Source organism: Nuphar pumila, chromosome 10, assembly GCF_984573655.1.
Source record: "Nuphar pumila chromosome 10, dmNupPumi1.hap1.1, whole genome shotgun sequence".
Taxonomy (NCBI): Eukaryota; Viridiplantae; Streptophyta; class Magnoliopsida; order Nymphaeales; family Nymphaeaceae; genus Nuphar; species Nuphar pumila.
This window is the reverse complement of record NC_143258.1, coordinates 112,097,303-112,113,015: the sequence shown is the minus strand read 5'-3', so window position 1 is coordinate 112,113,015 and position 15,713 is coordinate 112,097,303. Positions and strand designations below refer to the sequence as shown.

The 15,713-nt window shown below is 37.6% G+C and overlaps 1 protein-coding gene across 1 annotated transcript in view; it reads right to left on the bottom strand.

Annotated features, from left to right (window-relative positions):
• The window catches only part of LOC149827938 (squamosa promoter-binding-like protein 17), a 53,616-nt gene that overhangs the window by 20,373 nt on the left and 17,530 nt on the right, over positions 1-15,713 (bottom strand). The window contains exon 2 of the mRNA XM_090018607.1: positions 4,071-4,499. Coding sequence (XP_089874733.1) covers positions 4,071-4,499 — 429 coding nt within the window. The remainder of the gene's footprint in view (positions 1-4,070; positions 4,500-15,713) is intronic.

The window sequence follows — 15,713 nt, the reverse complement described above, 5'->3', positions numbered from 1 at the left end:
GGTTTTGGATCTTAAAGGACAAGTTATCCATGATAATGACCATGTACAACTTGAGGGAGGCTATTGATGTGACCTTGGATCAGATCTGGATCCAGATCCATGTTGTATGCTGGTTTATTTGGTTTCATTATTCTTTTATTTGTTTGTTTCTATTTTACCCTTTTTTCCCTTATTATTTTGTTGTGTTATATTTTGCTCATGAGGGCAATATTGTAATAAATCATGAATAGCAATATAAGGGAAAAGAACAGCACACGTTGCCCTATCTTTGGGATGTGTGGGGTTGCAGCATCTATCTCTCTTGTTATCTCCCTTACATTGCACAAGTACTTTGGATTGAATTATATCGGTACCAAAAAGTTAACACAATAGATGTTGGTTCTTAAAAGGCGAACTGTCCAGGGTTGTAAGTCATAAGTCATGTGCAATTTGACGAGGAGTATTAAGAATAAGTTGGTTGAGGGTACACATTATATTTATAATTACAGTTATAGCAAAAGGGCATTTTTGTCATTTAAGTCAAACAAGTATATTTGTCTAGTACCAAGGGACAAGGGTACATTTACAAATTTGTGATATAATCAGTGATAAATAGGTGAGTCAATCCTAATGAGACTGTTGGACAACCACTATTAAGTTTCTACCTTTTCCTCCTCTCTTTCTCCTTTTCCTCCTTCACTCTTTTCATTTTTTCTCACTGTGAGGCACAGATTCCAAGAAGTTTCTCAAAATGTTCATTTGTCTTAGAGTTATATCACACGGATGTTCCATTTGCACTTCCATACCATCTCCTCTTATATACTAGCAACAAAAGGAAACTCCATAAAAATTGGCTAAATTCCCATACAACACGTAGTCCTAAAGGCATTGAGTCTTTTCTTGTTGTGTGCATGCACATGCTTGTATGTGTACATGCATGTGTACAGGTTTTTTCATTTGTTTTTCTTTTGGTACGCAAGCTGCGGCTATGCAGAACCCTACTGGTACATGAGCTAATTAGTATTACTTTTCATTTATGGCAGGAAACCTCTAAGGTGGTTTATCCTTCCGCACCTTGCTTTCTCCAACAACATATGATCTGGCTAAATTCTTTGCAATATATTCCTTAGGTATCCAAACACATTAAAACTCACGAAATATGTCTGATCAAGGATGATGGAGTTAACCATTTTGCATATTTCCTCAATAGCGAAGTTCATAAGTTTCACCACACCTCTTCATGATGACTCCAAGATTACTTGGTGAATACATGGAATTCTTTCTAATATCGTTGTCCACCCATTCCCTCATGTGGTCACAAATCACGAAACCTATGACCCATTCATGGACACAAGTGCTATAGATGGTTTGGGATATTTTACAGGTCAAGGATATATTAGTGCAGCTTGGCACATTAATCCTTGTCCAATCGGATTAAATGGGATGGCATTAGAGTCATAGACAATGCTGAGCATATTCCAGCAGCTGAATATGTAATCTAAATAAAGTCCAAACACTAAAATTAAATCTTGGACAAGGACCTTGAAATGGAAAAGAATTTGGCTTGTTTATAAATTTGTTCTTTTCTCTTCATCCATTTCTTCATTCTACAACTTATTGATGAATGAAAAGCTATCTAAAGTCAGATTGTTTGATTTTGAAAGGGACTCAAGTATCCTGCCCATGTAAGGAAGAAGAAGAAAATATCTTGGTGTCTTTTCAGGACTAGTTTTCCAAAATGTCCATAGTGAAAGGATGCCCTGATGCACTTCTGGACTAGCCAAGAAGCTTAAACCGATCTATTTTTTATTACCAATGGCCAGTTTAAGTTTTCAATTAGGTGTAAGCATAGTCATAAATATCGGTCTCAGCTATATCTTGGTAAGGCAATTTCTCACAACAATATAGGCAGAGTTGATAAATTTTGGGAAGATCTCAGGAAAAAGTCGGCACTTTAAAAATTATAAAAAATATAAAAGTAGCAGAAATAAGTAAGAAAATAAGATGTTTAGATAATAAAATACACACATAACAAAAGAAATAAGTAAAAATTACAAAAGGAAGGGGAAAAAAATAGTTAAGACATAGAAAAGAAGTAAAAAAAGTACATGGTAATTGATATTATCACAATATATATAAATTTCTGATATTTTAAAAATATTGTAATATTTTAAAAATATTGTAATATTTTTCCTTTAATATCATTTTATGTATTTACAGCGATATTATCGCCATATTTTCAAAACATTATGTAACACAGACTCTTCTAACAGAGCACTGCACCTGCACCCATGCGGGTGTGACACTTGGACACGGCTTCCTTTGTGTTAGGTGAAGTCAATCACACTGAGGTTCATTTCTATCCAAAAGTAGATTCAATTAACCCTAACCAAGTCCACTTTTATCTATATTATGTATATATATATATATATATATATATATATATATAAATACATAGATGCACAAGCATACACGTATACATACATACATACATATATATATATGCAACTCCGCACCAATGTGATGCTATTTTTTATCGATGAGGAATAGCAATTGTAGATTGTTAATTTGATTTATTGCATGAATTTATGCATGATGAATTGATGATATGATAAATGTTTTTATTTCATTAGTGTTAACTTAAAACTGTTAAAAATTATATATATTATACCCTCCCTGCACCCAAGTTTTTTAAAAGTGCTGCATCGCCGCACCCGCACCTATGTGACATAGCACCTATATCTGTGACTATGGGTGTAAGTGGAACATCTAGCATTATGCACGACAAACATTGAAGAAAAAAACCCTGCAAATGAAGCAAGCATGTCTTGTTTGGAAATCAACTATACTAATCTGTCAGCCTTAACCCAAAAAAATGTTGTCTCCTACAAATAAACCCTAGTTCTGTGAACAAACAACATGATAGGCTCACATATGGCATCATTTTACTCTTTTACAGACAGAAAATAGGAGAAAGATTCCTTAAGAACAGTTAAGCCTGAGAAATCAAATTCTCAAGCAAACAATTGAGTTAGATCTCCAACTGTTACAGAAAACCACCATAAGTGAAGCTTCAAAGTCTGGTCCTAGGCATGTTGCTTCCAAGTAGGACGCAGATTTAGAAGAATACTGCAAATTCAAGTTGAATTAGCTGATTCATTCACCATCACAGCATCGCTACATGCAACGTTGATTCATCAGTAACTCATACAGATGAAAAATAACCAGCTCAAGCTGTATCTATTTTTGAGTATTCCTCTTAGAAGACGGTGTTTTATTCATTGGGCTCACTGTGAAAATGACAAGCGCCATTCTACAGCTGGGATCCATCATTAACACATTGGACCAAAAAGGACATTTGGTTCTCTGTTCACCATAGACATTATGTTTGACAAACTCATCTAGTATAGAAAAAACCTTCAACATCTCGTAAAAATTTCTTCAAGAAAGCGTCTCCATCACACTCCGGTCCCCATCTTTAAAAGAAGAAAAATAGAAGGTCAAAAGAACGAACATTTGAAAACAAAAAAGGAAAGAAAACCCTGTTCATTCCAAACTAAAGTAAGCAGAAAAGTAAAACTCAGAACAGTTGCGACATTAACATCAGCCGCTTATCTCCAAAAGGAAAAACAAGAAGAAGAAAACAGAAAACCCACTTTTATCCCCAAATATGATGGGGTTAGGGGAAAAGAAACAAGCTTAGAACCATTTCACTATCACCACCACTTGTAATTCCCAAAAAGAGAAAAGGAGACGGCCTCAAGACATCTATGTTCATTTCAACCAAAAATTGACCATTTCCCCCGCCAAACATACGAAACAGAAAGGCAAATGGACAACCAATATAACATGAACATCTTCTTCTCTCCTTCACCACATTCATTTCCGATTCCCTCCATACCCCCAACCCCACCCCCCCGGAGAATTCAAAAGCAAATCGGAGCAATCCCAGAAACCCATTTTAGTACCATCCCCAGAAATGAACGAGAAACAGATATTTACATCCCCAAAAGCCAGAACATCGAGAACCAACAAGCGAAACACATCACAATTCTAGAGAGAGAGAGAGAGAGAGAAAGAGAGAGACCAACCTGCTACACTGCTGGCAGAACCTCTGCTCGATGCCAGCAACGATGACCTTGGGGAACTTAGAATGCATGCCGCATACCTTGTGCCTGCAGTAGTAAGGCTTGGCACCGGTGAGATCGACCCTGCAGTCCTCGACCTGGCACTTGGGAGGCTGGCCGCTCTGCACCACCCCTCTCGCCCTCTTCGGCGGCACCGACGCCGAGGCGGCGGCAGCGGCGACCGGCAAGCCCCTCGGCCTGGGTGGCGGGGCGCCGGCACCCACATCCTGGAAGTAGGTCCTCTTCCCCAGCTTCAAACCGTTGAGCGGATCCTTCAGCCCCTCCAGTGATGACGATGATGATGATGATGCAGAGGCCCCCTGCGCATGCCCACCCTCCCTTTCTTTCACGGCGTGAAGCTCCATCACCACGGGTGGTGGCTTCCAGTGTGGCCTGCTGATGTTTCACACCCACCAACACCACCCATTCAACACACTAACTTTTAATGTGTGTGTGTGTGTGTGTGTGTGTGTGTGCACGCATGTGTGAAGAAGGAGTGAGGGAGGTTAAAGGGGAGATGGGTAGTAGGTGTTTCGAGAGATAGAGGTAAGGATAAAAAGGGATGGGAAGGATGGGATGTAAAGCCGACAGCTGCTGTTCGGGGCCATGGCAGTGTGGTGGGGGCAGTGGAGGGACTGTCAGGCTTCAGTACAGGAGTGTGTGTGTGGAGATGCACCATGAGACTCGGATCCTGGACCCTCTTAGTCGGATCCTAATGGCAATCTCGTACTTTCCGTTCTTTCTGGGCATCGATGATGGGACATGTCTCCATGTGTTTTCGATGCGCTTGGGTCGAGAATGCATCTTCATGACATCCTGGCTGGACCCTGCAGAAGAAGTCTGTTGGTCTGGTCCAAGTTTTGGGTCTTGATTTGGATCGGATTTGATCTGGATCGTCGTACAAATGGGTGGTTGATGTGATGGATCTCGATTTGTTAGACCTGATATTGGCGTCAACGAATTTGGTCTTTCTTTAAATGGACCATCGTGATACCAGATCCTTTGATGCAGGTTTGATGGATTCAGATTTTGGATATGGGAGCACATTGGATCCTTGGGAAGATCTTTTCTTACTTAGACCGGGATTTACTTTGGATCAATATTTCCTCTTTTGTTGTGCACCCATATTTTACTTGATTTGGTATCTTTGGCTCCGCAACCGCAACCAATACGTGATCCACTCACGGATGGGCATATCCAGTTTGAGTACGGCTCGGTTGAGGCAGATTCTCTGGGCCTGTCACATTCATTGTTTGCAACATCTTTCATCCAACTTCATCAGTCCGAACCCGGGTCAGGAAGGTGCATCAGGTCCACAAAATTTTATATCGTAACATACATATTTACTGTGAGTTTTGATCATGGTCCAGGACTTGGTGAGGAGACCTTTTGGACCTGGTTGTGCATTTGGACCCTCCAATGAAATAATGCATATCGAAATAATTTCTTATTTAGAATTCGAAACCCATTTACAGCCATGAAGACCCGAATCCTAGATGCTTGCATAAGTTTTGTATTTTGTGCTATGTCATGGGGACACGTTGGGGGGATTCGATACAAATCTTGTGAAAACTATGATATGTGGAGGTTGAGTTTTTCATTATTTACTTTTTTTTTTATGTAATATGGAGAAACAACTGTTATGCTTCCAATGTCAGAGTCGATGTCTGCAGTGTAAAACTCCACAAGTACTCCCCCCGCTCGCTTGGAATAGTTTTCCATTTGGCTTAGGCTTTGTGGCCAAGGGCGTGCATCCCAGGTTTCAAACTCTTGACATCCTTTAACTTGAAAGCCTTAGGTCAGTCCACCTAGCCAGGTGTAGAGCCCTAGTAGGCATTTATTACTAACTTGACGTAAATGTTTTTTATTTCTTAATATATAAAATATATTTAATATTGAAAATATTATTTGAAATTATTAAAAAAAAAATACTAAAAGTAAAAAATAGTGTTTGTTTGTGTCATAGTGTATCACGTGCCCTGTCTTGTCCCCCATGCACTAGACCCTAAACGATGTGTCCCTGTGACTTTTTCTTAGGCTTCTACTTAGACAAGTGCTCATCCATCCATTTGTGTCCTTGGTTACGGACTTGGGCTTTGTAACGGACTAATGTTCAATACGTTTGAATGTGCCTGAATTCCGGCAACAGTAAGACAACTGAGATTCAAAGCATATAAACTTTAAACTCATTCCGCTCCAAATATTGACCCAACCTGATAGGTTGTTATCAATGTCGAGTTGTGGACCCTGTCAAAGACTTAAGCTACCCGGTTCGGGATCAAGCTCCAGGGTTTGCCATCTCTCTCTCTCTCTCTCTCTCTCTCTCTCTCTCTCTCTCTCTCTCTCTCTCTCTCTCTCTCTCATATTTTCAAAGTGGTTACTTATTTTGAAAATCTTGTAATTTTATTGATTTATATATATATATATGTATATATATATATATTATTTATTTGTGTATGTTGTCCTTTCTTTTTAAGCTTTATTTGAGAGCCTTGCATTTTTTCATGGTTACAAAATGTGGTATTGAGGATGGAGTCGCCAAAACATTCTCTTGTGAAATGTGGTGAATGGTTGCAAACTCCATTCTCAGTGCAATGATTTAGCAACGCTGCTGCTCCAAAACAGCAGAGAGCATGAGAGCACTGGGAAAAACCAACACACCACTGATTTGATACAAAGCAAGCAAAGAATAGGGAAGGGAACTGGCCAGATATGAGTCAAGTCAAGTTTGAACCAACACTAGATTCAAATTTCAATGGATGTTTCCAATTTTGGATCTAGATATGATTCGAATTACTACTTAGTAAAGTTCCAAAAATGGGTCAAATATATTGGGTTTTTTCACGTGGAATAGATAGATTCGGTCAGCCTAGACATGTTCCAACCCATTTCTGGAATCTGGATATACTTATTTAGTTATTCTTACCTGGATCCACTCACTAATTCCAAATCTGACCTGGAGCTGACATGGTCCTGGTCATATTTATTGTGAACCTGTCATGGATTTGGACATATACTACTTGGATCCGAAACACGGGTCAGATTCAGTTCAGAGCCAGTCTGAGCTCGGACCCACTTGTATCCCTGGAAAAGAATGTAAAAGTGAAATGCATTGATAGGTGTATTCCTCCCAGTAAGTTTGTGTTTAGGAACATGTGGATGTGATTTTCTTGTTGAATTACATCTGAAAGGAATTTGTCCATGCTAATCAATATTAGAGATTATTATTATCAACCCACTTTTCTTAATTTTGGACAAGTGTGGTGCTCTTTTTTTTTATTATTAAAACAGTACAACTTTGGGAACAAATTATTATGTGGCAGAGAGGTGAGACAAAGTTGATTTGCAGAATGTGCGTCATTATGAGACTACACTTTTCTTTCCTTTTTCTCTTCACTAGTCCTTTTCACCATGTTCATATCTTGGTTGTTTGAATGCCCCCCACCAACTTCAGCAGCCTGTGCTACCAGTTTGCAACCTGCAATGAATGTTAATTAAACCCTTTTACATCTCTCTCTCTCTCTCTCTCTCTCTCTCTCTCTCTTGGGCTGCCTTTTAATAGAACTGTAGCATTACACCGCCTGGGTCACCTCCAGTGGTAGTGGGCTTGGAGAGAAGGTGTTGACCCCTTTGTCCCATGTTGGACTTGGTGAGCTATGTAAGGGCTTGGGTGTCGGCGACGTCACCCAAAGATTACCTGATTCGGCAGGAAACGTCATCACAAAATAAAATAAAATAAAATAAAACTGAGGCATTATGACCCATAATCTGAAAAATGAGGATCTCAGATTGTGTATGACTGCCCAGCCCCCTCAGGTTGGGTTAGAAGAACAGGTTTTACAGTGCAGTGTCCAGACAGAACTGTTCTACACAGTTCTGTCCCCTCAGTCAAACGCCCCATGAACTTCCCAAGGTGGTTCATAGGTTTTTTTTTTCCAGTTGGGGCCATAGGATAGGATCTGACTCCAATGTAGACCCGGCGGTACCTGATGTCCCGCCCGAGTCCACTTACTTTAAGGTGTTTGTGAAAAGAGATGGACTTTACCTTCCGACATGCCAACTGGATCTGGATCAGATTGTCCGGTTCCAGGCCAGATCTACCTTTTACTTTCTTCTTAAATGCAAACTGAATAGAACACAAAAGTTCAATCTAATTACTTCCTATACCTAACCAAGTATGGGAAAAAAAGAAAGTACATAACTTCGATCCGTCTGACAGGAAAGCAGACACTATCCCACCAAAGTACAAACCATTTCTCCTCGAAAGTATCGTAAAGAAACAGTCCCTCTAGTCTAAAAAACAAATGACTCGGGTTGGTCGTCTCGGAGATTCGTTTCGGTCACTTCACTAGAAGCCTATTTAGTCCCCACGGCTCAGTCTGAGCTTGGGCTCAACCAAGTTTGAAAATGTCCATGCTGAACCGATCCAGTCTACCTAGCATTGAAAATAGCCTCATGGATCTCATGCTCATGGGACCAAGACTCGGCTCGTCCTGAGTCGAGTCCTTTTGAGCATGATGCGAGTCACTTGGCTACAGTGAAAGCGTAACCGCATGTTAAAAATATGTGTTATTCTAATAAAGAATTAAGTCAATTCTCGGAGAACGGGTGTAAAAGAAAAAGAGTGCAGACATAGTAAAAAGAAAAAGAAAAACGAAAAAAAAAAATCAGATGAACTGTTGCTTTTTTATCATTAGGATGGTGGCTCAGCTGCAAAGGATCTAAGTGGGCCCGGTTAGTATCCCCTCGAGCTTGACACTAGGTGTGTCAACGGGTAGGGTTTACCCAGACCCGACCCAGACAAAACCTTGTAAGGTTAAATAAGAAGACCTGGGTCTGGACCCAAAGGTTCAATTAATACATGAATGCGGGTATAGTTTGTGAAATTTTATATCTGGTCTAAGTCTGATTCTACCTTAGTCCGAACCAAACCCGACCCGTTAACACCCCTAATTGACACAAAGATGAGGTTCAAATTGGCATGAGGCATGTGGCCAAATGCATGTCATCACTGCTTGGTGGGACCCGCAACTCATTTATGGCACCTGTGCATGAACCTGGACGATGGGGTTTTTTTGTTTCTTGCTTGAGTTCTTCCAATAATTTTCTGCCACGAAACCCGAGTCACCTTTTTCTGATTATTCCTAAAACATTTAAAAAAATACACGGCGCAGTTGCGACCTTTTGATTTTCAGCTTGTCACGTCCGATCAATTTTTTTTTTTGGGCACGCTAAATGTGAGTGAACCCGTGAGGGCTCTGGCTCATTGGCCAAGTGCATCGTCTTAAAGTGTTCCCAGTTGGAAAATGTTACGGGGTTGGATATCTCGGTGTATGTGTCCTTTACTGCAAGGTCGGAGTTGACAGGAAATTACTATTATTTTTAGAGATGAAAGCACTTGTAGAGTTTTATACCATGGAACATGGCATTAGCGTGGCACCTCTTGCCACCATAACTTAAAATGCAACAAAAAATAAATGTCAACAAGAATCAAAACAGTTTTTTTTTTTTTTCAGCATAGTTAAGTGGTGAAAAGATCAGGGTCAAGGTCAATATGATTACACAAATATTATCACCCTCCATCTCGAGGACAGGGCCTATCAGTTGTGGGGGCCATAGCCTCAGGTGATGAATGCACAAATTTTGGGACATGTGATTGCACCCTATCCGGATTCAGTTAAGTGAGTAAGGTGGGATCACATTGCACATGCCCAATGTGTCGCTGCACCGGATCACCCTCCATCTTCTATCAGTACAGCTGGTGGTCCAACCTGGAAAGATAAGGTACAATATGATTGTATAAATATTTGTGCATTACCTTCATCTTGAAGAACCGGATCTTTTTTCTCTTTGTGTCCGACATCACTTAGCATTGGAGTTCGGTGTATTTGCAAAGACTTAAGTACCATTTTTCATCATTAGCATCATAAAATGACGTTTTGAGTAAAGGACAAAAATATTCTTGTCGAAAAAGTTAAAATCATCATCGTTTTTGCCCTAAAGAGTAAACTCATCTACTTTAATAGGAGCTGATTGCAATATGTCACGCTAAACAATCTGGATCACCTTTTGACGATGCACCATCTGTTGTAACAGGAGCTCTTTTTGACGACGTAGCCTTTGACGACGTTTGTTGTTGCGGAAGCACCCTTTATCGTCGTCTACTACCGTCAAAGCACCCTTTTTTTATCGTCTGTTGTCGTCGGAGCATAGTTGAAGCACCATTGCCACCATTGGTTGCATCTACCTTCTAGGTGTTTCTCCTCCACTGTCGAATTAGCAAAACGTGTATCCTTTCGGTGAATTTTGTGTAAGAATTCATTATATAAAGAAATCGATTTGTAAATCCAAATGTTAAATCTTACAACTGGTTGTATTATTCATGCTAAATAACACTTATTTTCATACTGAAACAAATCGATTTGTACCTATCCACCTTCTGGGCGTCGAAAAATAGTTAGCACGATTTATTTTTATGAAGGTCAAACATTACAATGATATGTACTTATGAAGAGTAAATTTCTACAACGATTTGTAAGTTTGAATTTAACAATGATTTATACATTTAATGCAATAGCGATTTGTTCGATGCACCAAGCATACATTTAAATATCACAACACACATATCTTACAAATCAACACTAGCAAACACATAATATGTTACAAATCGATACAAAAATTCATCATAATAGCTTACAAATCGATATTAACAAACAAAACAATATCTCACAAATCGATAGTATGTTACTACAACCGCAATTTGTGTTATACTATTTCAATATTCTCTATACAAAAGGCAAATTGTTGTAGCCCACATAGACGTCATTGCATAAATCGCATAAATCGTCAACCGAAATCCAGATCTCACAAGGCATATCGATTTTTGACAACAAGCAGGATGTGAAACGATCATAAATCGTCAACCGAAATCCAGATCTCACAAGGCATATCGATTTTTGACAACAAGCAGGATGTGAAACGATCATAAATCGTCAACCGGAATCCATATCTCACAAGGCATATCGATTTTTGACAACAAGCAGGATGTGAAACGATCATAAATCGTCAACCGGAATCCATATCTCACAAGGCATATCGATTTTTGACAACAAGCGGGATGTGAAACGATGTTTCCTTTATAAATGAATGACACATATTTTCATAACAAAGGCAAATCGTTGATGCGATTTATGATTTATACATTTAAAGTAGCAATGATTTATAAATTTAATGCAGTAGCGATTTATGATTTATAAAGTTACCAAGATTTGTACTCAAGTTTGCTAAATCGTACAATGATGTTTACTGTTGAAACCTAAACGTTACAACGATATGTACTTATGAAGGGTGCAATTTCTACATCAATTTTTATGTTTGAAGCAGCGATTTGTAAGTTCAACGCAGGAATGAATTATATGTTTGATGCAATAGCGATTTATACTTGTTAATGATAGCGATTCATATGAAAACTATTTAATTAAAGGTACGATGCTTTGAAGCGATTTTCATAAAAATCGCTAAATGAGCAACGATTTGAACATGCAAATGGCCACCTCATGTTGCTATAATATAAATTCCTTACGCACAAGTTTCAATTACATACTACAAATATCTAACAAATCGACACTATCAAGCACTTAACATTTTACAAATCGGTACAAATATCACATAATATATTACTATACCTAATGATTTATACATTTAATGTAGTAGTGATTTGTTCAATACAGCAAGCACACGTTTAAATATCATAATACAAATATCTTACAAATCGACACTAGCAAACACATAATATGTTACAAATCGATATACATATCGCATAATATATTACAAATCGATGCAAAAATTTAGAATAATAGCTTACAAATTGATATTAACAAACAAAACAATATCTCACAAATTGATAGTATGTTACTACAACCACGATTTGCATTATACTATTCCAATATTTTCTATACATAGGCAAATCGTTATAGTCGACATAGACGTCATTGCGTAAATCACATAAATTGTCAACCGGAATCCAGGTCTCACAAGGCATATCAATTTTTTACAATGAGCGGGATGTGAAACGACGTTTCTTTTATTAATGAATGACACATATTTTTGTAACAAAGGTAAATCATTGAGGCAATTTATGATTCATACATTTAAAGCAACAATGATTTATACATTTAATGCAGTAGCGATTTATGAGTTATAAAGTTACCAAGATTTGTACTCAAGTTTGCTAAATTGTACAACGATGTTTACTGTTGAAACCCAAATATTACAACGACATGTACTTATGAAGGGTGTGATTTCTACATTGATTTGTACGTTTGAAACAGCGATTTGTACGTTTAACGTAGGAATAATTTATATGTTTGATGCAATAGCGATTTATACTTGTTGACGATAGCGATTCACGTGACAACTATTTAATTACAGGTACACTGCTTTGAAATGATTTTAATAGAAATTGCTAAATGAGCAATGATTTGAACATGCAAATGGCCACCTCATGTCGCTACAATATAAATTCCTCACGCACAGGTTTTAATTACATACTACAAATATCTAACAAATCGATACTAGAATGCACTTAATATTTTACAAATCGATATAAATATCACATAATATATTATTATACCTAACCCTATACCCTAAACCCTTAATATCTTACTAAACCTTAAACCCATAAACCCTAACCCCTAAACCCTAAACTGTAAACCTAAGCCCTAAACTCTAAGCCCTTATTATCTTACTAAACCCTAATGCTAAACCCTAAACCCTTAACATATTACTAAACCCTAAACCCTTAATATCTTACTAAACCCTAACGCTAAACCTTAAACCCTTAATATATTACTAAATCCTAATCCTTAAACCTTAAACCTTAAACCCTAGCCCTAAACCCTAAACCCTAAACCTAAACCAAAACCCTAAACCTAAACCCTAACCTAAACCCTAAACCTTAAACCTAAACCCTAATCTAAACCCTAACCCTAACCCCTAAACCCTAAACTCTAAACCCTAAACCTAAACCCTAACCCTAACTGAGGTAACGATGACCAAATGGTAGACTTTTGGTCAAGTGAAAGAGTTTGTGACCATATCGATTTGATGTAAATTTTGTAGGCACACGTTTCAAAATCATATTATAAATATCTTGCAAAATCGACACTAGTAAACACATAACATCTTACAAATTGATATAATATTGCATAATATATTACAAATCAATTTTTAATATCGATTTGTATGCTTATTCTTAATATCGATTTCTAAGCTATTAATAGGAATTTCCCTCTTAATTTTTATGATATTTTATCATTGATTTGCCGATATTGCTTCCTAACACAATGTCTACTATAAATTTATAGGATATTATATTGATTTAAGATATTACTTTGATTCTTAATATCGATTTGTATGTTGATTCTTAATATCGATTTTCAAGCTATCAATAGGAATTTTCATATCGATTGTAAGATAAGTTGTCGATTTAAAAATTTTCCACTGAAGCGACAGATGGCATCATTTTTCAGTTGCCCGTTGAGAACATGACATCGATTTAAAATTTTGAACTGACAGGGGAGAAAAGCCACAATATTTTATTTTCTGTTTGTAACGGCTATATCGCACTGGCTTTTTTAGACACATTTCCTCTTATCACTCCCCAACCGCCCTCTCTCTCTCTCTCTCCGGCGATAATAATGTCTGAAATGGAGAGGACAACCGCAACACCACCGCACAAGTCGCTTGTGGTGGCTCTGAGAAGCAAGGGCGCCTCCTGTGCCTCCCAACTCCTCGGCTTCCAACCACCACCATCCCTTCTTGTCGATATTGTGCCTCTCACCCCTCATCCCTCGCCCAAAGTTTCTCTTTCTCCCACCTCACTCATCGCCAATCATCCTCTAATCCAATATATATGAGAGTTATGTAAACTACCAAACTATAATGAACATTGAGAATGAAAAAGGCAGGAACAAATTGTTGCATATTTATTATGCGGAGCCTGATCCATCAGCTGTTGAAGATGAAAAGCAAACGATGAAGGATGAGGAAGAACTAAAGATGAAGAAGAAGAAGGATGACGAAGAGAAGGAAAAACAAAGGAAGAATGAGGAGGAGAATGGAAACTACATGCACTTATGAGGCAAATGGATGTCTTCTTGCCGACCATGCAAAATTAAACCTACATACACATCATTCTTCATGTTATCTGTCATGATCGTCAGTTGTATCATACTATACTATGCATCGAGTTGTTATTTACCATGCCAATAAAAGAAACGACTTATCGTATATGTGTGTTGATGATAGCGATTCACGTGACAATGACTTAATGAACAGTGATTTGAATACGCAAATCATCACTGCAATCGTGCAACAATGTAAATGCCGCACACACATATTTCAATATCATAATACAAATATCTTACAAATCGACACTAGCAAACCCATAATATGTTACAAATCGATATACATATCGCATAATATATTACAAATCGATACAGAAATTCAGAATTATAGAATGCTAAACATTATAACGATTTACACTAATGAAAGTTAAATACTACAACTATTTTGTAGTTGAAGAATCCACACGCGATTCATTTGTTACGTTGCTCACTTTGAATTAAACTGTGACTGACATGAAATAGAACAATATCAGACACTATATTAAGTTCAACAAGAAATGCAAACATCCTCCCAAAATTGTTATATACCAAAAGATTTGTCAAACTCATGCCATCGTTTCACTCAAACAGGTTGGAAGGATTACATGTTTCAACGTTATAGTGCACGTTTGTAGAGTAGTGCTGCATGCTAGAAATGACACAAGTTAGATATTGATAAGTTGCACGTAATACAATTTACATGGGAAGCAATAATATCTCACAAACAACTTAAAAATCGATATACGACAATTTAGCATAATATATTACAAATCGATATTAACAAACAAAATAATATCTCACAAATCGACATTAGAAAATACATAATATCTTACAAATCGATATACGGCAATTCAACATAATATATTACGAATCGATATTAACAAACAAAATAATATCTCACAAATCGACACTAGAAAATACATAATATCTTACAAATCAATATACGGCAATTTAACATAATATATTACAAATCGATATTAACAAACAAAACAATATCTCACAAATCGACACTAGAAAACACATAATATCTTACAAATCGATATACACCAATTCAACATAATATATTACAAATCGATATTAACAAACAAAACAATATCTCACAAATCGATATACATGTTACTACAGCCGCGATTTGTGTTACATTGCATATACTGAGTGAATGGACGATACCGGATGGGGTAGAGGCCCTTCCTCGCATCTGTAAACAAGTATTCTTGTCAACAGGTCCCAGCATCTTACAAATATTGTTAAGTTTCCAACAGTCGAAAGGAACAAGATCCACTTGCAATAACAAAACAATGCTTTAATGGCACTCACGATGACATACGTTCTTCAACAATAGCATGATGACATGGAAAGGTACTCACGATGCCTTAATGGCACTTGTTGAAATGTTTATATGTCATTGCTTTCTTCTATACTGCCTAACGACAACAAAAAT